This window comes from Astatotilapia calliptera, chromosome 23 (genome assembly GCF_900246225.1).
Source record: "Astatotilapia calliptera chromosome 23, fAstCal1.2, whole genome shotgun sequence".
Lineage (NCBI taxonomy): Eukaryota > Metazoa > Chordata > Actinopteri > Cichliformes > Cichlidae > Astatotilapia > Astatotilapia calliptera.
This window is the reverse complement of record NC_039323.1, coordinates 13,031,743-13,059,021: the sequence shown is the minus strand read 5'-3', so window position 1 is coordinate 13,059,021 and position 27,279 is coordinate 13,031,743. Positions and strand designations below refer to the sequence as shown.

The following is a 27,279-nucleotide window of genomic DNA, read 5'->3' as shown; positions in this document are numbered from 1 at the left end:
ATTTCTTCCTTTATTTTGGTTTTTGCTTCTGGAATAATCTGACCTGTCTGTTTTTATTCGCCTTCTTTTATCTTCAGGCTGAGCCCAGTCATTCCCTTTTACTGCATGCTGTTTTACAACATAATTGCCTGTGATACATCACAACGTGTTGGCACGTATTTGACCCATGACAACAGCGTGTTTATCAATCAGGAAAAGTTATTGTCACTGGCATTTATATAATCATCATTCCACTTTTGACTCAGACTCTAACTTGTTTTTTGAACCATTTAAGTTCTGAAAGACCAAAAAAATGAAAATATGATGACTATTTGTGTGCTACTGTGTACCTTATCAACCACCATGAAACCTGACTTTTACTATGTGAAAATAACACTTTATAAATAGCAGCAGTAGGTGTTTAAAAACAAATAAATTTAGGGGGGGGGGGGGTTTGCGCTTCTATTAAGTAAATGTTTGGGATGTGGCATTATAATAGTTACTCTCTTGGTTCTGCGTTTGCAGGAGCAAAGTCAAAGTACCATAAAGTGGGGCTTTGCCAGGAAAACTTCCTGGTTTAGAGCCACTCAAGGAACTAGTCCCTCATCAGTAGCAGGGGCTTCCACGCAACACATACCTGTTCTCAGGTAAGCGCTGATTTCTCTAAAAATGTAGCTAGAAAAGATGGATTTTTTAAATATTTATATGTTTTTTGTGTATTTTTTTGGTCTTTAGTAGCAAGGTTATAAAATTCAGTGTATACTTTTGAACAAACGTGTCTTCAAAGTGAAACCCATGCTTTATTTTAGTTGCCTTTAAAGTTTGTGTAAATGTAGCAGAAGACTGCTTTTTAACATATCTAAAATATGTGGCTGTTGTATAAATCTCCAGCAGTGATATGAAACCAACTCTCAGTCAGGGTTTGTCCTGACTGAGAGTTGGTCTTTAGGGGTTAACTGCCACAGATAAGAATGATTAGTCCAAGTCCAGTAAAGGCTGTTGAGCCTTTTAGCTTGTTTTAAGGATACTGATGTATTTTCCTGTTACTTCTGATCATTATATCAACAATAATGCTTGTCATGTTTGGAAAACTGGTTACAAAAAATATTTTGGGGTGGAATAGGAGGGTGGCTGAAACACCCTTGAGCAAGTGCAAAACTGTGGAAACTGATTTTTATAGCATGGCTAAGGAAATCTGTATTGATTGTGTTTTAAGTTCGATTGCTGTAACTTTTCCTTCATAAGAAGTAGAAAAGAAAATGTTTTCGTTGCAGATTTAATTCACATTTCAGCGATGCTGCACCTGAGCAAGGTAGGAATGAGTTCTCTGTTTCTATAATTAAGATTCATGATCCTAAATCATTACAAGGCCTTTTTATTCATGATAACTCCCAATTCACCCAAACAGGGAGATTTTGTATGGGTGGACACGGGCACCGGGGTGCCGATTGGGGCGGAGGTTAAGGTCACAGACACCGGGCAGATTCAGCTGCTCGATGACGAAGGAAAGGTACAAAAACCCGACCGATACTCTGCGCTCCTGCCAGATTCTTTACAATAATGTGAAATCTGCCTTTAAAAGAGCTGTATTTGCCTTCTGTGTAATTTGAGATCTTTAATAACAAACACACAGGAACACAAGCTCAAGAAGTTAAATGAGAAAAGCATCCGGCCCATGCATCCGACCTCTGTGAACGGCGTAGACGATATGATCAGGCTGGGTGACCTGAACGAGGCCGGACTGCTCAGGAACCTCCTGGTACGACACAAGGAAGGAATCATCTATGTAAGTTTATGTTCCCTGGATTCACTGCAGAGCCGCCTAGTTTTATGACATCCATAACCATCCATGGAAATGCTTACTTGATGCGAACAGCTTTCAGGCTCAGACTTTGCCCTGCAGTTTATCACTGTGTTGTTTGTCTCCATAGAGACCAATGAGCCTCTGTTTAAAGAGAGTAACCCAGTGTTTATGAGTCCCAACGCCAAAACTCAACGGAGCGTGTGTTTAATTATGAATTGGACCTTTTTTGTGGTGTAAAAACACTGCTGTGAAAGGCTGGGGGCAAATTATACTGAGTGTAATATCCTCTATCTTATACTTCTCAGTTATTTTATCGAGCAATCATTCAGCATTTATCTCTGCTTTTTTTTTACTGTGACTAATCTGTGAGAGTTATGTATCACATGCTGAGTTTCCACCATGATAACGACGTGTTTACTCGCTGCTCTCTGCTTTAAAGACATACACGGGCTCCATTCTGGTCGCAGTGAACCCTTACCAGCTGCTGCCCATCTACACTATTGAGCATGTGCACATGTACACAGACCGGCGGCTGGGTGAAATGCCGCCTCATGTCTTCTCCATCGCAGACAGCTGCTTTTTCAACATGCGCCGCAACCGAAAGAACCAGTGCTGTGTCATCAGGTTGGGTTTTTATGTCAGTTTTACCACTCATATAGTCACAGATGCAGTTCAGACTCTTGGTTTTTCAATTTTAAGCTGCATCTATATGAATTATAATGAATAAATGTAGAGACTAGGAAAAAATGATACAGCAGCAGCAAAGGAAAAAAGCATGAGAAGGTAAAGTGGATGACTTTAAATCAGAGTATTCACTTTAATATGTTTATTCTTTATCAAAGCATTTGATTGGAATTTTATTATTAGATTGTGATCATACATAGATACATACACTTCACATAAAAAGATTGTTTAAACATATAAAACTGGTTTATACTACGTGTACATCTAGATTTAAGTTATATTATGTTTTGATGGATGTTATTTAAGACTATTTGGCTTAAGTGAAATCATCCCAAATACACTGTAGAAATTTCTTAATAGGAACAAGGAATATAAAATTATAGGGAAACAGGGAAAAAACAGAGACTACACTTTTAAATGTCTCAGTAAGCCTGCAGTCTGAGAGCACCGTTCTCTGTTGGGGTGATATGGTACTCTGGGGTCTATAAGATATGATGGGGTGTTTATATGTCAGGAGAATGGTTTAAATTGAATTCTGTTCTTTAGTTTTTCCATCAATGCCCTCTGATATTCTTCTATGAAAGTTTGGTAGAATACCTGTTTAAGTACCTTAAACCCTTCCCCCCCCCCCCCCCCCCCAAATTCCTCTAATTTCAGAAGATGACCAAATATATGGATATGGTCACCAGTAGGTCCACCACATTTCCTCCTTTGATCATTGAAACATCTCAGCATTTAAATTTCGCCCATTTATTGGAGTTATGAAATGTTTCCCCAGCACATATTTCTGTGTTTAGCTGTGTGTTGTTCACATTAATACCTCTAAGTATTTGATAAAGGCGCTAAAGGTGAAAAGATTTGTGTCACATATTCAGATTATTTAAGACTGCAATCTTTATGGAGGTGGTGCATGCGTGAGCAAGCTGGGCTAAATTCTGACAATTTCTTTAGTGAGCATCTGTTTGAGATGGTATAAAATCCTTTAAAAATCATGTTAGTGCTGAAATTTTAAGTACTCCAAATATTATATACATTTATTACATCTTATTGCACATCATTCTTTTTTCTTTTTTTTTTTTACTATCAAGTCTGTTTTAAAAGATAACAAATGATTGCTGGACTGAGTAAAATGATTAATTGGAGCTTTTGTTTATGGGAAAAAGAGAGAGCTACCTTTACAGGAGCGCCTAAGTGCCCAATAAGTAATAAATGTGAAGTATTAACAAGGTAACACCATTATCACCACTAAGGTTAAAGGTAAGGTAAAAATATTCACTAATATTTGGACATAACCTACAATTTGCGTTCTTTCAGGCAGTTACCTTGTTACAGTTAATAGAAACTACAACCTAGAACCAGTTAAAAATTTGTCCTCAGTCTCTCCAGACTTTACATTTGTCACCTAATTGAATATTAATTAGTGAACATAGTGGGTGCCTTTTGTTACCTTTATACTCAGCCGACTGTTCATGATCCTTGTCTAATTCACCTAACAAGAAAATATTTCCCGATGCTGGAAGCTTTAGGAATTCAAAAAAATGAAGCACTATATGTAAAGAAAAAAGACACTGGTGCGTTAATACATCATATACATAAGACTAAAACAGCAAAAAAGGGCCCAGTTTCTATTATTATAATGGAAATAACCAAAACTAGCATTCGGTTTTGGAGTTTCTCTAAAGTTTCAGTTCAGAAATCTTTGTTATTCAGTCTGGGTGACTAAATGAAAAAGATCCTTTAAGTATGCTCTAACAGGAAAGACCAGGACTCATTAAGTGTCCTGGTCTTTCTGGAGATAAAATGCGCTTCCTTATTAGAATGCCTTGTTATTTTATTCCTGAGTTTGCTGCTTGAGTAATAGAGAAGATCTGAACTGATCCAAGCAGAACTGCTTTATCAATGTATTGAAGTTTAATTTTGAGCCAAATCCTTTTGAGATCTTTATGAAAATATTCAGGAAATCCATCACATCTACACCCCCCTCGTGTGTTTTATCAGCGGAGAGTCGGGAGCTGGGAAAACCGAGAGCACCAAGCTGATGCTGCAGTTTCTGGCTGCAGTGAGCGGTCAGCGCTCCTGGATTGAGCAGCAGGTCCTAGAAGCAAATCCCATCTTAGAGGGTACGCTGTCTTATCCAGCACCTTTTTGTCATTTGACTTGCCTTTTATTAACTGTAGCTTATCCTCTCAGCCTTCGGTAACGCCAAAACCATTCGAAATGACAACTCCAGTCGATTTGGGAAGTACATCGACATCAGCTTCACCAAGGGCGGGGCTATTGAAGGTGCCCGCATTGAGCAGTACCTGCTGGAGAAGTCCAGGGTGTGTCGTCAGGTGGGAATTTCAGTCTGCTGAACTTTTCGGAAACAGCATTGTGTTAAAGCCAAACTTTCCTGTAGTAAAGAACACATGCATCAATGTGCAGGCACCAGACGAAAGAAACTACCACATCTTTTACTACATGCTGATGGGCATGTCGGCAGAAAAGAAGAAGATTCTTTCCCTTGGAAACGCCGCTGAGTACAAGTATCTGACCATGGTACTGTGATGTTTAGATTAAAGATTGGATTTATTTATGTTTTCTGAAAATACATGGAGCAGGTGGGAAAAATCAACCAAATTAAAAATCTTTATAGTCATGGTTTCTGTAACCATAATATCAGTATATCAGTTTCATGGGATTTGTCATAGTTTCAATAGCAAAACTGAACAGAAACAATTACTGGTGCCCTGGATGTTTGATCTGATAACTCACTGCTTATTCAGTTTTAACTCATGTGACCACACCAGGGTAACTGCACCAGCTGTGAGGGCCGTGACGACGTGAAGGAGTACGCTCACTTCCAGTCAGCTCTGAAGATTCTCACATTCACAGAAAATGACTTGTGGGAAATTTCCAAACTGCTCGCAGCCATTCTTCACCTGGGCAATGTGGACTTTGAGGGTAAAGCAGTCATTAAAAATGAAGATTATTTTGAAACAGGTGCAATCATTCAAGTAACTGACATTGATTTCCTGTGGAATTCCAGCCACCATCGTAGATAATCTGGAAGCCTGCAACGTCCACACGTCGACCAATTTCAAAATGGCGAGCGAGCTCTTGGAGGCATGTGCCGTTTTCTCTGAAGATACAGCTAGAGTTAAGAGATCATCTTGTCTGATTGTGCTACCTTGTTGCCTCAGGTGGATCCCAAAGCACTGGGGAAAGGTCTGACTCAGCGCTCCTTCCAGACTGCCAGGGAACACGTGACCAAATGTCTGACCTCTGCTCAAGCCATGGACGGCAGGGACGCATTTGTCAAAGTAAAATGAATGTGTGTCGCTGCAGCTCATTTTAGCAGTCAGGAAGATAGGCCTAGATGGTTTAAAGTAGGTAATCAGATACTACTTTCCTGTGTAGATTGTAATTTTATCCATCCACCAGTCCATTTTCTTCTGCTTATCTGGGCCAGGTCGCGGGGGCACCTTAAGCTGAGAATCCCAGACCTCGCTCTCCCTATCCACTGAGAGATATAATCTCTCCAGCATGTCCGGGATCTGACCTGGGGCCTCCTCCCGATGGGACATGCCTGAAACACCTCATCTAGGAGGTGCCTACGAGGCATCCTTGTGAGATGCCTGAACCACCTCAATCGGCTCATTTTGATGTGGAGGAGCAACCACTTTTTAATCTGTGATCTCATTCTTTCAGTCACTAACCAAAGCTTGTGACCATAGGTGAGGGTAGGGACGTAGATCGACCGGTAAATCGAGAGCTTCACTTTTACACTCAGCTCTTTCTTCACCAAGACAGACCAGTACAGTGGCAGCATCACTGCAATGGACCAATCAGTCCAGCGATTTCCCACTCCTCTTTCCCATCACTCGTGAACAAGAGCTTAAGATACTTAAACTCCTCCAATTGGGACAGTAACTCGTCCCTGACCCAGAGTTGTTACCCTTTTCCAAGGTGAGGACCATGGCCTCAGACTCGGAGATTCTCATTCCCGAATAAGCCCAGACGATGGGCTAAAGGTGCAGGGAACAAACCCTCTTGTCCACCAGGAAAACTCTAAAGCACAGGCAGCAAGCCGAGGGGATACTAAAATACCCACCCCAGCCCGCCACCTCTCACCACAGAAATTCCATTCTGAGACAGAGTCCAGCCGATACGATTACAGATTATCCATCAGCATACTGATAGGTTAATTTAGTCATCATCAGTAGCAACTGGTCACAGATCAGTTTCCACGTTAAAAAAAAGCTTTATTGCTGGTGTCCGTGTATTTGTTCCAGGGTATATACGGAAGACTTTTCATTTGGATTGTGGAGAAAATCAACAGTGCCATTTACAAGCCGCCTGATGAGGAGAACGAGGCCAAACAATCCATTGGCCTTCTGGACATCTTTGGTTTTGAGAACTTTAGTAAAAACAGGTTGGTGTCCTCCGTTCTCAGGCCAGGCCTGCGTGGGTACTCTTACTAAGCCTCTGTCTTTGTTTCTTCTTTTTCTGCAGCTTTGAGCAGCTGTGCATCAACTTCGCCAATGAGCAGCTGCAGCAGTTCTTCGTCAAGCACGTCTTCAAGCTTGAGCAGGAAGAGTACGCCCGTGAAAACATTGTTTGGAAGCAAATTGACTACCAAGATAACCAGCGAACCCTGGACGTACTGGCCAGCAAATCCATGAACTTGCTGTCGCTTATTGACGAGGAAAGCAATTTCCCCAAGGTCTTTGTCCTCATCGTACTTTAAATTCTCTAACGGACCAAAGCAAGGAAGGGTTTTAAAAGTGTAATTTAATTTTCAGGCCACAGATGCCACCCTGCTCCAAAAGATGAACCAGTATCACGAGAAAAGTGGCATCTATCTTCCCCCAAAGAACAACTACGAAACACAGTTTGGAATCGAGCATTTTGCTGGAAAGGTCTTCTATGACTCACAAGGTACACTTAAGTCATTTAAAGCCAACCTGTTGCTCTTTTGGTAATGTTCCTCTGATGTTCTCAATGTTTTGTTTTTGTTTAAGGTTTTCTTGAAAAAAACCGTGACACCCTGAGCTCAGACCTCATTAAGATGTTGGAAAAGTCCACCAACAAACTCCTGAAACAGGTGTTTCGTAATGACCTCAAATCCACCTCCGGTAGCATCAAGATTGCCAACGCCAAAATGACCATAACATCAGCCAAGGGAAACACCGGGGTTAGTGCAGCCTTTTAGCACTTGACCATTCACATCACCATCACTGTATAGAATTTTTTACACATATTTGCACTTTATTTGTATTAGCAACAAGTACCAGATGGCAAGAAGCGTGTGCCAACACTGAGCGGTCAGTTCCGCCAGTCCCTGGATTCCCTGATGAAAACGTTGACTGCATGCCAGCCGTATTTCATCCGCTGCATCAAACCCAATGACTTCAAGAAGCCCATGGTGAGGAGACAGTCTTGGTCCTCTCAAACAGAATAAAACATGCTTGAAAACTGGAAAAAAAAGAAGAAATTGCTTCAAATCTCATTTAGTACCTCTTTGTCTCAGCTGTTTGACAGAGAGCTGTGCATGCGGCAGCTCCGTTACTCCGGTATGATGGAGACCATCAGGATCCGGAAAGCTGGGTATCCTGTACGCTACACATTTGATGAGTTTCTAACTCGATATCGTGTCCTTCTGAGAACTTCCATCTGTGATCCAAATACCGTGAGTTGTTTTTGACAAAATCTGTGTTTTGATCAGCAAAATTCTTTCTATGACCAACTCATATGTAAGCATAAATCCAAATGAAAGTCTTCCATATAATGTTATTTACGTTGTTGTCTTTTTTTTTTCTTTTTTTTTTAAATGCTGGTTTAACAGGAAAGCGAAGAGAAATGCTGTGAAAGTATTTGTGAAAACCTGCTTACCGGAGAAGGTGACTGGAAGACTGGAAAGACAAAGATATTCCTAAAGGTTTGGAAGCTTATAAGAACAATCTTAGCTGAATGTATATGGTTTGAAATACTGAAATATGTGTGCACTAAGCAGTCATAGACTTCCAAAAACCTAACATGCCCTTCAAGGTTGTCTCATAGTGCACCTCTGCGGTCTGTATTTATCCCTACATACACAGTTGCCTACACATTTTTCTTAAACGTACGGCAATCTGAAAACATGCACTGCTGATAGGAAGCGGCCTTTACAGAGAAGGGCCTGTTCTTATCAACTGTGCCGCAGAAATTCAATACAGATGAGGAGAACTAAAATCTATTGGAGCACTCTGCTTTGCCAGCATAGAAATACATAAGTACATAAAAGAATCTCACTACTGTCTGAACGTCAGCAGTCAAGAACCAGCGCAGGAAATGAAAAGGAAATAAAATGGTAATTTCTGCTGTTTTCTTTCAGGACCATCATGACACAATGCTTGAAGTAGAGCGAATAAAACAACTAAATGTGAAAGCCCTTTTGATCCAGAAAGTCCTGAGAGGCTACAAATACAGGTAGGAGGATTAGATCTGCATTACGCTTTATTTATTTATTTATTTATTTATTTAGTATTCTTACATGTGAATTACTGCTTCAAATTTGCATGATTCATGCCATCTAAAGGAAAGAATTCCTGAGGAAAAGGTCAGCCGCGATCGTGATTCAGAAATACTGGCGAGGACACAAAGGCAGGAAGCTGTACAAAGTGGCAAGTCGCGTTTTCAAAAATCAGCATTGACTCGAGTGAAAATGGAGGCGTCGCTTGCTTTAAACCTTCGCTCATCTTCCGATTCCAGGTGCAGCTGGGCTTTGCAAGGCTGCAGGCACAGGTTCGCTCTCGCCAGCTCCACTTCCAATATAAAAAGAGAAGGCAGGCGACCCTCGTGCTACAGACCCATGTTCGAGGACACCTGGCCAGGAAGGAATGGAAGCGCAAGAGGAAGGCTGTAATCCTGCTACAGGCACACACCAGGGGCATACTGGCGAAAAAAGCTCTCGAAAAGATGAAGAGAGACGTAAGTACCACCACCGATGTTTCATCTTATTTCCACTGTGCTGCTATCTATCAGTTATTTTAGTTTTTATTTCACATTTATTTTATAATGTTAGAGCATAATTTCAAGTATTTATTCCTTGCTTTAGTTTACTCCATCCATAAAAGCATTTATCTTTATGGCTTTGTGAAGTTTGGTAATTTGTCTGTTGTTGTCACCAGCGAGGAGTGGCCACATACCCTGCTTTATCATCTGTTTACTCAGTGTGAGGGCAGAATTTACACAATGCACATCAAGCTGTAGTAGGGAACAATTTAAACTGATGACTGAGACCAAAACTTTAGTTGATCTGTGACCTTAGTGTTTACGGATGAGCAGTTGATTCATTTCCTGATAGGCTTCTATGTAGTCTGACTTATTTTTGCAACAAGGTTAGATGCCCCCTGCTTAGAGCACTGTTTTTGCTCTTTCAGATGTACCTCTCTGCTAAAGAGAAAGAAGAGGAACAGCGGCTCATTCTGGAGAAACAGAGGCGCTTGGAGGAGGTGTTGAGACAGAAGAGAGAGATGGAGGCCAAGCGGCAGTCAGACCAGGAGATGGTGGATGACATGTTTGACTTCCTTACTTTAATGCCCAACACTGTAGGAGGGCAGGAGGGGCAGGCACCCATGGGATATGAGGTTTGGAACCAGATGTTTTGGCAGGTGTTGAATGATTTTTAGATATAAGCCGATGAGTCACACGTGCTTGTATGTGTTTGCAGAATTTTGGTGGGAAACGGATAATTGAAGAGATAGACATTGACGAAATCCAGATGGAGGAGGATCTTCCCAACGAAGACTATGATGACCTGGATGAGTACTCCTTCGCCAAGTTTGCCTCCATGTACTTCCAGGGTGCAGCCACCCACACCCATATCCGACAGAGGCTTCATCAGCCCCTGCTCTACCATGAGGATGAAGATGATGTTCTGGTGCTTCTCTTAGTTCACCACACATCATAATTCCACGTGTTTCTGTCTGTTTTTAATAAAGTTTAATCATGTCTCTTTTGTGCTTTCACCAGGCTTCGCTCACAGTGTGGTGGATCATCCTGAGGTTTATGGGAGACCTCCCTGAGCCAAAGAAACGGGCCCAGGTTAGGGTACCCTCCTCACAGGATCGCTTTATGCCACAGGAGCTGATGTCCAGAAAGGACAGACGTCTCAGCAACATGGTGGGCCTGGATCAGGTAGGAATCAAAACCTCAAAAAACGGAATGTCTTTAAGTTTGCTCCATCTTAATCCTGGCAAAACGGAGGTTCTCGTTTTCAGTCTGGGGTCAGTCATTCCCAGCAACATCAAATTAAGACTGCTAAGAGTCTTGCTGTTATTTTGACTGAGAGCTGAATTCAGAGTCTTACATCTAAAAGCTCATTCAGTCTTTTCTCTTTTATTAAAAAAAACAAAAAAGTAAAACCTTCTTTGACACATAATAGTACAGAATGACTAGACAGCACTTAAATTTTCTCCCATCTCAATTCTTGTAACTTTCTCTTTACATAAACTTTCACATAAAAACTGCTACTGATACCTTATAGCTGCAGCCGGCCTCTCTGATCACCTGATCAGGGTCTCCTAATTGTTCCAGTCACCTAATTAAAAATCAGAGCTGATCATGCTTTTGAGGTTATAGTTTCTAAACTTTGCAATAGCCTTCCTCGGCTAATCTGTGGTTTGTTTCAAAGACTGCTGTAGACTCATTTTTGTAGATAATCTTTTCCTTAATCTTTCGCCTGTTATTTGTGGCTTTTTGTTCTTCTATTACACGTGGATATTGGCGTGCATGCAGGAATAAATGAAAGGCCGTGAGTTTCACTGTGTGTCTGACTTGTGCTTTTCTGCTCAAAGCACTTTTTGGCTAAATGTGACATTATAACACTTGATTCGCTTGAAATTCTTTTTAACCACACTCACACTCTCATGAATCTTTCATCATCAAAGAGTACACACAACTGCGAGGTAGAATGCATTACAAGTAAGACCATCAAACCAACTGGACTAAGACACTGTTGCACAAGACGCAGTCCAAAATGGCACTAGAGGATGATCTTGCAGGAGAGACTTGACAAATTTAATCAGTGTTCATTTTGATAATCATGGGCCAGTTTCCAGAGATGTTTGACCATTTACTTTTTCATTTTTTTAGAGGGTGCTGAGAAATAGAAAAGAAACAGAAGCTTCTACAGTCCCTGAGCCACCAGGACAAAACAAAAGGGGCTCCATCTTTATAGACATCCTGACAAGAACCAGGAAGGCTTCTGCTGTGCCCAACCAGACCCCTCAAAACCAGAAGGTGTACACTGTACCAGATGCAAGCGCTCGAGGACGAAAGGGCTCCACATTCACTGACCTACTGTCCAAAAACAGAAAAGTATCAAATGTTCAAGAAAATGGAATCCCCAAATCTGGTTTAAACTTCAGAAAAACCTCGATCATCATGGAGGAGGTGAGGCAGAAGCCAGAATATTTTGTTGCCGTTCACTTTTTAACCAAGCTAATGGACATTTACATTTTTCTCCAACAGTCAGATGATCAGACGGAAGTTTCCAAGCCTGCCACTCTGCAGACTGTGAAGGAGGATCCCGAAGTCTTGACTGGAGAGTCGGACACACTGGACAGACCCCTGACTTCTCTGGAAAAGCTTCACTACATCGTTGGATACGCCATCGTCAGGCCTGACCTCAGGTTACAGAAGTTTGAAATGGCATAGCTCCGCTGTTGATATCTCTTTCCGAGCTTCTGCTAATACACAGTTTTCTGCAACAGAGATGAGATTTACTGTCAGATCTGCAAACAGCTTCATGACAACAACAATCGTACGGGCTTCTTCCGTGGTTGGATCCTGCTGTCGCTTTGTTTGGGCGTTTTTCCTCCCAGTGAGCGATTTATAAAGGTGAGTACAGCAGCCGTAACAGCTGTGCGCATTTCAATGCTGTGATGTTTTACCTTTTACTCTTGTCTTTGCAGTACCTCCAAAGTTTCATCCGCTTGGCTCCGAGCGGCTACTCGTCCTACTGCGCTGACAGGCTGCGGCGCACCGTGATGAACGGCACACGAGAGGAGCCTCCCTCCTATCTGGAGCTGCAGGTGCTGAGATTTATACAGCTTCATATGAAAAATGCAGCATTTTCAAAATTCCTTCAATCTATGCTCAGTAACTCTAAATGACAACAATACTTTATGCATTAAATCTACACCTTAGCCTGATGGGTGCCTTCCCAGAAAAATAATACACAGCACCTCTCCAAAGGTTGATTCTGTTCATCTGGACGTAGCGTTTTGTCTCCTCTTTAGGCCAAAGTACTCTAAAGTCAAATGTGAGGCCATCTGTCTAACAGCTAAAGGGCTAAAATTACTCCACAACCACGTGGAAGACACACAGAAAACATCACGTTAGAGGGCTGCACTTTTTCAGAGAACTGCATATGACTGCAGACTTCTCTGACTCTGTCATTATCGTTATAAAAGAAAAGAAATTCTGTGCTGAAATTTGATGAGATGCTACATTAGCAGCTGACACTAGCTATACAAACATCCTGTAACATGCTCACATCTTTTTAAAAGAATTTCAAAAAATGCTGCCAGGAGACGTCACAGTCCACATTTACAGTGTTGGTTTGGTCTCAGTTGGAATTATGCGGCATCTGAAATCTCATTGAAAAATTAAACCGCACATGTTTCTAGATATATTCCTTTACAGTTGAAAAATGTTTTTGTGTAAGTTGAGTAAGCTACTAACTTAAGGTGCAGAAAATATGCACAAACTGTGATTTCCACTTAACTAACATGTTTATTTCCTGCACCGTGACAGGCCACCAAGACAAAAAAGCCCATAGTTGTGACTGTGATGCTTATGGACAACCGCTCCATTAACCTCCCCGTCGACTCAGCATCTACGTCTAAAGAGATCTGCCAGCTTATCTCCAACAAAATCAACCTCAAAGACAGCTTTGGCTTTTCCATCTACGTCGCCTTGTATGCAAAGGTACATGTTTACAGACGGATCCAAATTCTTTCATCTGAAATGGGAAGCTGATATGCGGAAAGCATCCTGTGGCAATCAGAGCGTCCAGAATAGACATCTATCAGCCGCTCATCTCAATTTGTTATAAACAGCTCATAAATATAAACCCTATGAGCTGTGAAGATGCAGGGCCCAAAAGCGTTAGTGAGTGAGGATTTTTTTCACTTTGCAGTGCAAAAACGCTCATTACCAGAAATAACTTGTTGACAGAGCCGAACGCTCAGACCTAAGCCTTTGATTTCCGTGGCAGAAAGGAACGAGAAGAAGCAAAAGAAAAACAGAAAAAATGTAAATAAAGCCAGTTAAAATTTGTTGTTTTGGTTTTTTTTACATGAAAGGAATATCTGAAACCTTCCTAGTTTTCCACTCAGTCAAACCCGACTTACGGTGTGACTTAAACAGCTTTTTATTGATTTATATTATTCCTGTTTGTAAATGCTCTGAATTGGGGACCAGTCTTATCTACCTTCCTTTCATAAACAATGCTCCAGAGCATGCTCTGGTAAAGGAGGTAATAAAAGAAGCATCTTTCTTTAGATTTGGAGAATTCAACCAAGCTCTGATTATTTCCGTATTGTGCAAACACTAATGCGAGCAGGAAGTCACAAAAAATACAAGCACGTGCAAAAAAAAAAGAGGCTCTAAGGGAAAGAAGCACAGAGGTGACCCAGAATACACAGTAAAAACAAAAAATCATGATGGGATGCTTGCAGTGTAGTTATTTTCAAGTGATGGTCATACTGGTTACATGCCTCCCTGATAATTGTACGAGTTAAATATGAATACAAGTATGTCAATAAATGGATAGATATTAACACGGTAAGCTGCGTTGAAGGTGTGGGCTCTGGGCAGCGGCCGGGAGCACGTGATGGACGCCATCTCCCGGTGTGAGCAGGACACAAAGAGGAGGGGAGGCCAGGAGCAGCACGCCCCCTGGCGTCTCATCTTCCGTAAAGAGATCTTCACCCCCTGGCATAACTGCAGTGACGACAAGCTCAGCACAGACCTCATCTACAAGCAGATCATCCATGGCTTGAAGTCTGGAGAGTACCAGTGTCAAAAGGTGCGCTCCTATTGCTTGTATTGTAACCAAGGATTCAACTAAGCATTCCTGCCGTACACCTCTAACGTGAGTTTTTCCCACATTTCACTTCCCCAGGAGGACGACTATGTCGACCTCGCTGCAAAACATTTGTACATCCAACACGGATCGGACAGCCGCCCAGAAAACGTGAAGGATGTTGTGCAGGACTGCATCAGTAACTCTCTGCTGGAGACCAAGACAGAGAGTAACTGGGTGCAGATGGTCAGCACTGCCTATGCTCAGGTCAGTCGCATCCTGGATCACATGCTGTAACACATAGAGGGTTAAAAAAATGTTGTGGGTAGAATCATTTCTTTTGTCTTTGTAATCCGGTCACAGGGCTCGTATGTGAGTTCCAAACAAAAGACGGATTCGCTGAAGGCGGAGATAGTCGATTACGCTCGACAGAAGTGGCCCATCTTCTTCTCCAGGTTCTTTGAGGTTGCCAAACTTTCAGGTAGGCGTCTTTGTTCCTTGTACATAAAAGTGTAAACCTTTAAGTTAAAATCAAACCGTAAAAAAGAACCGTTGCTTGAGGCTGGGGAGGTAGTTATCATTTAATTCTTGTTTATTTTAATTTTTTTTATGCTCTGTTTGAGGCTCAACACTTACGAGTGTTCAGATTGTCAGCAGCAAATTGTCAAATTTGTGAGCAAGCAACAATCAGCCTTTCTGCTTTAAAATGGCACCAAACTGACTCATTGTTGCAGTTCCCTTATTGTCGTTAAACTCGGCCACTACTGCTGCTTTTCACTGATATATTTCATATTTTCTGCATTATTTTAATATCTTAAACAGCTTAGATTAAACTCTCAGGAACAGGAAATGATCAGTTTCTCCATGATGTTCCCAGGCCCTCCACTGCCAAAGAGCAAGTTTATTGTGGCCATAAACTGGACAGGAATCACATTCCTGGATGAGCGAGAGAAGAGGCTGGCAGAACTCTCCTTCCCAGAAGTAATGGCTGTCAACGCTGTGAGGTAAACCTGTTTAGGCTTTGTTCAGGAGAATCCAAGAGGGAAACAAGATTACCTGAAGGTATACTCTTGTTAACACGGATGCGCTATCTGTGAAATTCTGGCTCCCAAAAACTATGAACAAGATAAAAGATAAACAAGATTTGTTTTTGTTCTTCTGTCCTCCTTAAAGGACAAATCTTTAATAAAAACATTTGACCTATTTTAAAGTCTTTTTAGCTTTAAATCACAGTCTTGAATATTTATTATAAGGCAAGACAATTTTGTCTTTTTGCAACTGTAATCGTGAAGGAAATATTGGATATTTTCAGAAAATTGTTCCATAAACAATTTGTTTTTTTAATAACTTGTTGAATTTGCTAAAAGAGGAATGCTTTAATCGTGTTTTTGGCTCGGTGGTGGTTCTCAGGAATGTTAAAAAATCTGGCCAGGCCGTGTCTCTGATGACGCTGAAAGGAGACTTCACCCTGAGCGGCCCCTCAGCGGCGGACATGGCCGAGCTGATTACCATGTTTGTCAGTGGGCTGACGGAGCGTTCGCAGTACGCCGTGGCCCTGAAAGAAGTCGAGAAGCAAGGTCAGTGCCCCACTTCCTCTTCCTTTGAAGTAATTTCTCCTGATTATTAACTGACTGACTTCTCAGTTGTTTTTCAATCCTCTCCAGAAGACGCCACGTTCCTCAGCTTCAAGAAAGGAGAGCTCATCATGCTCATTAAAGACAATGATTTCTCTCAGGACCACGGCTGGGTTAAGGGCCAAAACGATCGCACGAAACAAACCGGGGCCGTCCCCATCGATGCCATCACAATCCTGCCAACGCTCAGCAAACCCACCAACGAGGTCATGGTACGGAGCAGCCAATCAAATCAGAATAAACGTGAATCAACGTACAATTGACCAAATTTTGGAAAAAAAAAAAAAGCCTGAGAAATTAGTGATATGAAACATTTTTATGATATCACAACACACATGAAGACATATCTATCTATCTATCTATCTATCTATCTATCTATCTATCTATCTATCTATCTATCTATCTATCTATCTATCTATCTATCTATCTATAACTTTTCATTGTTTTCACTTTCATTACTGTCTTGCTGTCAGTTCAGCACCGGCCTCCATTTTTTTCAGTTATAGACCTTTTTGCTAGCATGAAGACTAAATGCGGTGGGTGTTTCCTTTTTTTTCAGAACCTCATCAACCTCTCACCAAACCAGAGGAAGGACATCATACAGGCCACCATGAAAGAAACAGGCACAGTGGGGAGAATTGCTCCTTATTCACTGAAAGATTTCTCTGTCGAGTATTTCAGGTATCTGAAAATTTCGTCCATTCTTCTGCTGGCTTTTTTCACCAGCAGATCAGTGAAACAGTACTGACAGCACCACTCTTTGTCCTCTTTCCAGGCAGCCCATTAAGGATGTGAACCGTCAGGTGATCGCTAGGAATGCTGCACCCGAAAGGTTGTGGGTCCACTCCAGAGACCCAATAAGACAGCCACTACTCAAGAAGCTTGGAGGCCACCCAGAGTTCACCCACAAAGCCTGTCTAGCTTTCACTGATATCCTTTGGATACTAGAAGATGCAATAATTAAAAAAATTTTCACCAATTTTTTTTACATGGTAAACCATTAACAAAGAAGCTGGGCAAAGCCTCTGGGTCTAAAAAGTGGAAAACAAAGCTGCATTCTTTGCAATGGCCAGCAGGGGGCAACAAGTCTAATTGTGCAGAGCTCTATGAGCGCATGATCTTACTTTATACGCGACTTATGACCCCAGCAAACACTTTCCTTATGAGTTTATGGTCTCTATCACTAGATTTAAGTCTTATTTTATAGAACATGATTCTAATTTAAGTTAGTTTAAAGTGCGTTGTGTTTTAGGGCATGTCAAGTCATTAACAGCATAAGGTTTCTCAGTCACAGGCGAGGCCTAGCACACAGCGATCAGCATCAGCACACCAGTCAATCAAAGTGGGCATACTCCTAACTCTAGTGTCCAGGTGGAGTTATAAAGATTTGTTATGAAGGGTGAAACTATCCACAGAGTCTGAAACAGCGGCAGGCTGTAACATGTTCATTTCTGCTGTAAAGTGGACATTTTAAGTGCATTTTTTTGGCATTTTTTTTGGCACTTCCTCTTTGGTTTCATTTTTCCGTTTCACAGGTTGCCGCTTGATGACGACGATGCTACTAAAAGGCAGACACACTAGGTGGTGCTAACCTAATAGAACATTTGCAATCATCTTCTGCTATTCAGCTGCCATTTTCACAGTGTCATCTGGCCCTGCATTCAGTCACATAAAGCCTGCAGTAAACCTTAGTGGACAGATATTAGCTAAACACCTCAACATGAAACAAAATGAAGTCATAAAATTTACCTGCTTCTTTCTCTGGACATATTCATATTTCTTCTAACTCTTTTTGTTTATTTTAAGCCCAGAACCTAGTAAGCAAGGAAAGTTGGAAACCAGAGTAGTAATAAGTAGTACACAGAAGAAGAACTGAAACCACGAGACAGCTGCAAGGTCTTGAAATATAAGAGGGGGGGAAACAGATACTGACTAATGGGATGTTACAGAAAGGTATTTCTGTAACCTCAGCTGTTCAAAATCCACCATTGTTAGCCATCCTTGACTGCTGTGTACCAATCCTGAAGTACATGGGTGATTACCCCACCAAGCAGCAGCAGAATCCCCTCGAACTCACTGACCAAATCTTCAGCCCCGCCACTAAACACGATGCTCTGAGGGATGAGATTTACTGCCAGATCATGAAGCAGATGACCAACAATAACAACCGGTAAACATGTTATTTCCTGTGTACATGCATCCAAAAATTTGTAAGACGCGATGCATGCAGAAACTCACCTGACAGATAATCACACAGTCACAGTTGCAAGAATGAACTGAGAGTAGTTTCTGTCCACAGCCTGCCTGTCTGCTCTGCACGCTCCGGTTATTAAGTTCTCTCTCAGTCTTCTTGGTCTGTTAGTCATGGATCACTCCAAAACAGTGAGAAGTGGAAAATTTAAACAGTATATAAGCCTATAATGTTAAAAAATACATGTACACATTTCCACACAACTTTCCATGATGTTGCATAAGATGCTCATGGAAGGACAAACTGTTCAAAATATCACAAGATATAAATAAATATAATATATATGTGCCTTCTCAGACACTTAAAGGGTAAAATATTGGAGGTTTTGAAGGTAGCCCTTCTTTGTTTCAGTGCAGGAGCGACCGGGATAGAAATTTTCTTTATTATTTTTTCTATTCTTCACCCAGGTTAAGCATGGAGCATGGCTGGCAGCTGATGTGGCTAAGCTGCGGCCTGTTTCCTCCCAGTCAGCCTCTTCTGAAACATGCTCAGCGATTTCTGGAGTCGCGACGCAGAGAGCCACTTGCCTCTGACTGTTTGCAGCGCATGCAGAGCTCTCTGAGGTTTGTACCGCACGCTGGCCTGTATTATGTATCACACATAAACACAGAGACGCTTTTGAGTGTGCGACAGGAAGAATGCGTCGATAGAGTCTGCTTCTCGTTTAAAGTTGGTTTAAAGAGTAAAAAAGGACTGAAAGTTGCATCACCCTCCCTCAGGTGTGAAAAGGAAATGTCAAATAATTTAACTTCTTTTTATAGATTCACTGAGATCAAGTTGTGCAGAACCTGCTTGCGGTGATGAACACAGTCCTTTTCGTACAAATGTGTTGCATCATCTTCACAGTGAAAGGACCACATTCAGAATTTGCATGACCTCAGTTATAAATATATCTGATTTGCATCCAGGCTTTCCTCCATAATGCTAACAGGCTTGCAGAGACTCATTTGTTATTAAAGCTTTTATTAGTAATCAGAAAATACAGAAAGAAAACATTTATCATTCAAACACAAGCATACTGGTCACAACAAAGGGGGGAATAATTCTACTTTTTCTTAGGACAAAAGAAGAAAGTGAAGTTAAAAGACAACCATGATGATTTACACGATTTCCTGTCTTATGTCTCATTTTGCTGTGGTGGACATTCATGTTAAACTTTTTCACATAATGTGGTATATACAAGGAAGCAGGGGGACTGCTAAATGCTCAGTTTCACACAGTTTTTTTCTACGATGTTACTGAAATCTCAGGCATTTGGAAGACCTGCCCACATGCTTTGCAAGTCTTATTTACAAGGGGCAGTGAATCGGAAGAACTGTGGCGTAAAGGAAATAAAAGTCATGTAAAGCTACTCTAGTAGAATCCAAAAATGAAAATATGGAGTTGTGAATTTGAATAATCATGCCCGTACTGGGCTCCCTTTAGTCACCTATTGCAACAAAGCAGAGATACTAGGTCAGAAATGTGGAGAAATGCAAAGTGTTGCAGCCAGTACTTTGTTTACATCATTTGAATGTTAGACGTAGGTCTGTTAAGTGTGGTCAATGTGACTTCGAGGCAATGCTGATGAATATCAACAAGCTCCATGAAGTGTTTGTCTCTTTGTTCTGTGACCTTCCCAACAAGCATGTGTCAAACTTTATTAGGTGAGGTGTGGTCTAAGTGAACGTCTATAGGTATAAATGGTAAGGTCAGAAAAAGCATTAAAAGGAGGAGCTGCGCTGGAGGTGGGTTACAAAAAGGATTGCAAAAGGAGAAGTAACTGTAGAAAGACTAAAGCAGTTTAAATAGCATGTCCTGAATGCATTAGCTGAACAGCTAATGTGAGGTGGTAAAGAGATCAACTGACTGGAATTATGGGGTACACTTGAGTCTGTGGCCTCCTTAAAATATATGTTCATATCTCTAAATTACTCATATTCTCATATACTCACACTCATATTCCAAGAAGTCCAAGACCACATGCTTTTTGGTACTGGAGTAACATTACATTTTTGGCTCATTAATTATATACACCAATCAGGCATAAACGAATACCACAGATTATCTCCTCATCGTGGCACCTGTTACTGTGTGGGATATATCACGGAGGAAGTAAACATTTTGTCCTCAAAGTAGATGTAGAAGCAGGAAAAATGGCAGGCATGAGGATCAGAACATTTTGGGGGTGTTCCCAGTCTGCAGTGGTCAGTATCTGTAAAAGTGTCCAAGTCCAAGGAAGGAGCAGTGGTGAACCAGCGACAAGGTCATGGCTGGCCAAGGCTCACTGATGTATGAGACTGAAGGCTGGCTCATCCATCCATCCATCCACTTGGCCTATCCCAGCTTGTAGCCACTGTAGCTCAAATTGCCAAAAAAAAAAGTTGGCAATTTGGTTCTGATAGAAAAATGTAAGAATACACAGTACATCACAGTTTGTTGCATATGGGGCTTCCACAGACCAGTCAGGGTAGCCATGGTGACTCCTCTCCACCGCCGAAAGCACCAAAAATGGGCACATGAGCATCTGAACTTAACCACAGAGCAATGGGCAATGGAGACCACACCTCAGAGCTTACAGGACTTGAAGGATCTATTGCTAATGTCTTGGTGCAGATACCACAGCAGGCCTTCAGGGGTTTAGTGGAGTCCATGCCTCAATGCATCAGGGCTGTTTTGGCAGCAAAAGGGGGGCCAACAGACTGTTAGGCAGGTGGTATATTTAGCATTTAACCTAAATTGAGGTGGTACTAAGAAGAAAAGTCAGTTGCTTTAGAAACACTGAACCTTTGGACTTATCTGTTAGGAAAAAGAACAAAAAGGCAGGTACCTAATAATTGTTGTTCTGCTCTAGGATGGAGCCCAGGAAGCTCCCACCTCACCATGTGGAGTTAGATGCCATCCAACAAAACAGCACCCAGATCCGCCACAAAATCCACTTCCCTAATGACACAGATGAGGTAAAAACACCAACTCTTTTAATGAAACCAGAAAAGGCCATTGCTGGGTGGAGATTGCATTTTGGTGTTATCTGAGATTAATCTCATCCTTCTCCAGATATTTGAAGTGGCCACCAACACCAGGATCAAGGATCTGATTCTGAACATTTCCAGGAAGCTCGAACTGTCTTCAGCAGATGGCTTCAGCATTTTTGTCAAAACAAATGACAAGGTTCATTCAGTATTTTTATACATTTATACAATAGACGGTCTGGCATCTTTGATGAACAAAAACCAGCCTGTTGTTGTGTTTTTTTATTCTGTTTCAGTTTCTCAGTTTGAATGAGACAGACTACTTCTTTGACAGTCTGAGGCAAATCACTGACTGGTCCAAGAGTGTGAAAAGGATTGATGGTAATAAATCATCTTCTGATTAGAATGACGGCGGGACTTTAAATGGTCTACTATACACCTGTACAAACCTCTGTGCTCGTGTGTGTTCCGCAGGTGGGCTGGTCAACTATACTGTGTTCTTCATGAGGAAGTTGTGGTTTAACGTGATCCCTGGCAGAGACACAAAAGCAGATCTTATCTTCCATTTCCCTCAGGTACATTTGAATGATGTCTCATTTTCCAATTTTCCAGCTGATATGAAGCGAGATGTTTCCATTAACACAATTCCTCCTCACACAAAGATGGAGTTGGCGATTAAAATCTAGTAACAGTTGCCTGCAACTGAAAAACGTTTTGAATACTCGGTTAAAAAGTGAAACTTTGGCCAAGACCTGTTAAAAAATAAGTTAACGAAATGTCTTTCTAATTTCCAGGAGTTACCCAAATACCTAAGAGGCTATCATGTGTGCACCAAAGAGGAAATGCTTAAAATTGCGGCTCTGCTCTTCTGCATAAAGGTCAACAATGATAAGAACCAGTTAGTCATGATTCCCAAGTTGCTGAAGGAGCTGGTGCCCACTGACCAGCTGAAGGCTATGTCTGAAAATGAGTGGAAGAAGGTAGGACGGCTTGCTTCTATCTCACCCTATCACAGGGCATCCTTCTCTGTCTGCATTTCCTCTTTTACTACATCCACAATAAATCTCTGTTGTCTTCCTTTTTAACTCCTGCAGCCAGCGTCATCTTAAACGTTCTCTTCAGTTCAATGAAATTTTATTTTTACAGCGCCAAATCGCAACAAAAGTAGCCTCAAAGTGCTTTATATTGTAAGGTAGGCCCTACAATAATACATACAGAGAAAAACCCAACAATCATATGACCCCCTGTGAGCAAGTACTCTGGTGACAGTGGGAAGGAAAAACTCCCTTTCAACTGGAAGAAACCTCCGGCAGAACCAGGCTCAGGGAGGGGCGGGGCCATCTGCTATGGCTGGTTGTGGCGAGAGAAGGAAAACAGGACAAAAGACATGTTATCTTCGTCCAGTATATCCACTATCCCTTTTTTGCATATGCCCAAACCATTTTTTTTACAAAGCTGAGTTCACTTACACTGAACACACCCAGGTCTTATTAATGCCACACCTGCTGAATCAACTAGTCACTTAAATAGATCCTGTGCGACAAACTGAAGCAGGCTAAAAGATCTTAGAACTTACAACTTTTATTGTCAATGTACAGTTGCTTGCACAATAAAATTTGGAAGCAAGACACACAGGGGAAAAAAAGCAACATAATATCTCAAACATAAGACATAAGATCTCCAAAAGCAGCACAACGTGGATCCATAAATTCTGTCACAATCCAACGAAACAGCTGAGAAACAAAGTCGCTGACATCTATCAGTCTGGAAAGGGTTACAAAGCCGAGGCTTTGGGGCTCCAGTGAACCACGATGACAGCCGTTATCCGCACATGGAGAAAACCTGAAACAGGAATGACCAGCCTACCAAAAGTACTCCAAGAGCGCATTGACAACTCATCCAACAGGCCACAAAAGACCCCAGAGCAACATCCAAAGAACTGCAGGCCTCATTTGCCTCGGTTAATGTCAGAGTTCATAACTACACCATATGAAAGAGACTGAGTTCCAAGACCAAAACCACTGCTGAGCAAAAGGAACACAAAGGCTCGTCTGAGTTTTGCCAGAAAACATCTTGATGATCCCTGAGAGTTTTGGGAAAATACTCTGTGGTGTAGCGTGGTAGTGTGACGGTCTGGGGCTGGGACCTGGAAGACTTGCCGTGATAAACAGATCCATGAATTCTGCCGTCTACCGAAAAATCCTGAAGAAGAATGTCCATCCATCTGTTCGTGACTCAAACTGAAGCATGCTTGTGTTCTGCAGCAGGACAATGATCCAAAACACACCAGCAAGTCCACCTCTGAGTCTCTTAAGAAAAAACAAAGGTGGTTCATGCTTGCAAACCCTCCAATGTGGCTGAATTACAACAATTCTGCAAAGATGAGTGAACCAAAAGACTCACTGCCAGTTATCGCAAACTCTTCGTTGCAGTTGTTGCTGCTAAGGGTGGCTCGACCACTTATTAGGTTTAGGGTTCGCTTTTACAAACAGGGTCATGTAGGTTTGGTTTTTTCCTTCCCTCTTAATCATCAGTGTTAATGCTAGAAAACCATTAACCTCATTAGAGGCAGTGGTCACTTGAAGGTGTTGTTTCACTCTGTGATACATCTGTACTTTCATTTTCAGAACATTACCGCCTCATTTAACAAACAAACTGGAATGACAGCTGATGAAGCTAAGGTGGCGTTCCTGAAGGCGGTTCACCGTTGGCCGACATTTGGCTGTGCTTTCTTTGATGTGAAGGTGAGGCCTCCAGCGAGTGCAGCTCACACGATGGTTATCTTGGTATCAGCTATCAGATTGGCTGCGTGGGCAGCGTGTTTATCTGATCGCTATTGATATCTGTCACTATTTGTCGGGCCTCTGGTCTTTAGCACTGTTTCTGCAAATAGTGCAACATGACTCTAGCTTGACAGTTTCCTCATTTGCTTATCTTTCTTTCTTTTCAGCAAACATCAGAGCAAAAATTTCCAGATATTGTGCGAATTGCCATCAGCAAGCAAGGACTCACAATCATTCATCCAAAAACCAAGGTTAAAGAAAGTCTAAAACTCTATGGAGCAATAAAAATTTCAGTGCCCTTCTCTCATATCAACATTTTATTCATGTTTTTATTCATGTTTTTTTTTTTTTTCTTTGAAGGAAACTCTGGCAACTCATCCATTCAACCGCATTGCTAACTGGTCCAGTGGAAGCACCTACTTTCACATGACTATTGGTAATTTAGTCAACGGCAGCAAGTTCCTGTGTGAAACGTCACTGGTAAGACGTGAAACACTCTGTAAGTTTTGGTTTATATTTCGTCTACATTTCCTTTTCTTTATATAACTCTCTTCTGTTAAAAGGGCTACAAGATGGACGATCTTATAAGCTCCTACGTTAACATGTACCTCAGCGACAGGAAGACTGTGCAAACCAGGAACCGCCGCTTTGACATCTAAACTCTGTGGCATGACAGTTCGCTGAAAGCATGCTGTGTGTCTGTAACTGCAGACTGAAACTTGTACTCACAGTAGTTCTCTGTTTTTGGATTAGCAATCAACTTTTTTGTGCTTTCCTTAAAAAAACATTGAATTATTACATGAAACGAAGTAGTTGCAGATTTCTCAGTTTTTATTTAAAGTCATGTATGCTCTGGTCTGTGTATGAGTAACAAAATCAGAAGTTATTGGTCTCTTTGGTGTTTTTAATGATGGACACAAAACCAAAACTGTCTCAAGTTAAATAATTCTAGCGTGTTATTATGAATAAATAAATCCAATTTGAATGAGTCTGAGTCAAAGTTAAAGACCTAGGTCTAATAAGATTTGTTCTTGAACTTCGTGTAAATGTCAGTTTCATTACATTTGTGGATTTTTTTTTTTTTAGCTCAAAATATTTGACCTGTTTCTGCTCACCAAAATGTCACAGATGTCATTTATGTGCACAGGACGCATCGTTTCACACGTGTACTCAATTTTTTAGATTAAAAGAAAGTTGAATTCCAGACAATTATTAGACATTAATTTACCTGATGTAAAAACATTAAAGATTTTCTTGGAAGCAAAGTTCTATTCAGTGTTTTGTTTCTCAAAAAACAAAAAAATGTTACAAAGTTGAATTTTCCTCACACTGGAAAATCTTCAAATCACAGTGAAAGCTGGACAAGTGTCAAAGCGACTTCACAATTTGTGTGTTTAGGTTGCACACGCAACCTTTAAATTAGCCCATCTTCAAAAAGTATATCGAAAGTTAATCTCCACAATGATTTTCCCTTTATGTCAGTTTTACAGATGCAAATTTTTTACTCTGTGTTAAAATTGTGAAATAAAACATCCCCCCAGTTAATGTGTCTTGGCGAGTTGAACTACCTAAAAGGTGATTATCATGATTGATTTGTTTTTAACTATAACCCTGTGATCATTTCTAACTGTCCACTGTCGTACAATAAAGCTCATCGTGGGACAACTAATATGAGCTTTCTTTGGGAAAACTGTGGGTTAGGAGATTGAGGAGCTCTACCGATCAGAAGATTGGTGGATCGATTTCCTAAATACTCCAATCACCATGTCGAAGCATCCTTGGGCAAGATGTTGAATCCCTGCATTGTCCCTGATGAATCTCAATTTTCCACTTCTTTTAAAAGATGCACAACTACATGACATCACTCACTGGTTTCTGAAGTCATGCTCTGAAGTATGGGCTCAAATTGTGGTCATAAATATTTTGTACTTGTAAATCAGTTTTGTACTTGCAAATCAGGATTTGTATGTGTAAAAAAGATTTGTGTGTGTGTAAAAAAGATTTGTGTGTGGACTTAGCCAAAAAATACGTGAGAAAGTCTGCACTCAAGTTTCAAGTTACAAGTACGAATTTTGACCCTATTTTTCTTCCTTTCATCTGATTGGCCAATGTCATGTCAATCACAAATTTAACTATCCAATCAGAGAACAGATGGCTTTGCCTGTCAGAGGGGTGCTTTTTTGAACTGCGCTAAACAACAGCAGTACGTTGACAGCGTAAAGACAGAATAACTCCAGCTTTGTGTCTTTTTCCATTCTAGCTGGTCAGCTGGTGGGTAACAGGCATCTCCGAAAACGTTTAGAGCACTTGTGCAAATATGTAATGTCTTGATAAATCGAGCAGCTATTTGAAGTTTACACAGCACCATTCTCGCATGAAAATATCTTAAAAGTTTATTTTGTGACCCAGAAAGAGTAATATTTCAAACTCCGCCACTCTGTGTTCCTCCGCCACTGCCTCGTTTTTTGGACGAAATGGATTCTGGGATAGTGCATTTCGTCATTTCAAGCTGATTGGAGACCAAAACAGCCAATCAGATTTTTTTGCATCCAAGTCTGTGATTGGCTGGTTTTGTGGCACAAATATAACGGTGTATAGAAACAGTGGAACGCGCACGGGCGGAAATGTTGAGAGCGCAAGCAACACATTGCGAGCGAGCGCAAATGCAAAAACTGAGCAAGAGGGGCTGCTATTGTGTGTGTGTATGGATCATAGCAAACACTGAAATACATGTTTTGCACGCAGCAATGAGTTTTGTTCACTCAAATTTAGCTTTTCAGAATAGTGGCACAAAAATAACGCCATACAATTTGAGCCCATACTGAAGCCTTGAGATGAACAATTGTGAAGCCAGACATAATCTTCCTTTCTATTATAGTATAACCAAAATTTACACAATAGACTTTTTGTTTTTATCCAACTTAACCAAAAATGAGTTAGCGAAACCATAGACCCAGCAGGGAGGTATTTAAAGAGATCAGAGCAGAGAGCTATTTTTTCATCGACTTCTATAGGACTGCAAAGCGTTTTGCAACAACAGATCTGGCCCCCTGGTGGTCATTAAGGAGAATCCAGGTTTAAGACCTTTCAACGTTGGTTTCACTTTTTCAGATGTGGAAATTGCATCCATCTTTTATA

At 41.2% G+C, this 27,279-nt stretch overlaps 1 protein-coding gene across 2 annotated transcripts; it reads left to right on the top strand.

Annotated features, from left to right (window-relative positions):
* The first annotated feature begins 570 nt into the window (after positions 1–570).
* On the top strand, positions 571–25,669 carry myo7ba (myosin VIIBa). Of its 2 annotated transcripts, none has more exons than XM_026159694.1 (48): positions 571–626; positions 1,254–1,291; positions 1,388–1,489; positions 1,613–1,765; positions 2,223–2,407; positions 4,466–4,587; positions 4,658–4,800; positions 4,892–5,005; positions 5,257–5,410; positions 5,496–5,572; positions 5,650–5,769; positions 6,742–6,881; positions 6,962–7,172; positions 7,252–7,387; positions 7,471–7,643; positions 7,731–7,874; positions 7,980–8,138; positions 8,295–8,387; positions 8,823–8,917; positions 9,027–9,111; positions 9,200–9,418; positions 9,871–10,077; positions 10,161–10,370; positions 10,463–10,627; positions 11,585–11,884; positions 11,963–12,123; positions 12,205–12,331; positions 12,406–12,525; positions 13,250–13,423; positions 14,298–14,525; positions 14,622–14,789; positions 14,886–15,003; positions 15,400–15,526; positions 15,933–16,099; positions 16,190–16,368; positions 16,716–16,837; positions 16,932–17,086; positions 18,173–18,326; positions 18,815–18,970; positions 21,241–21,346; positions 21,444–21,557; positions 21,655–21,739; positions 21,833–21,933; positions 22,153–22,338; positions 23,986–24,102; positions 24,309–24,392; positions 24,502–24,621; positions 24,705–25,669. In XM_026159694.1, the coding sequence occupies exons 2-48, from the start codon at positions 1,274–1,276 to the stop codon at positions 24,798–24,800; spliced, it is 6,690 nt and encodes a 2,229-aa protein (XP_026015479.1). In that variant the 5' UTR covers positions 571–626; positions 1,254–1,273; the 3' UTR covers positions 24,801–25,669. The 2 variants fall into 2 exon arrangements, with proteins under 2 accessions (XP_026015479.1, XP_026015478.1); XM_026159693.1 differs by having other exon boundaries at positions 16,187–16,368.
* Positions 25,670–27,279: the final 1,610 nt, after the last annotated feature.

Excerpts from the sequence above, each read along its gene's own strand:
- myo7ba (XM_026159693.1), top strand. Across the intron at positions 7,644-7,730 it reads CAGCCAAGGGAAACACCGGG|CAACAAGTACCAGATGGCAA; the intron begins GTTAGTGCAGCC and ends TATTTGTATTAG. Across the intron at positions 7,875-7,979 it reads ATGACTTCAAGAAGCCCATG|CTGTTTGACAGAGAGCTGTG; the intron begins GTGAGGAGACAG and ends TCTTTGTCTCAG.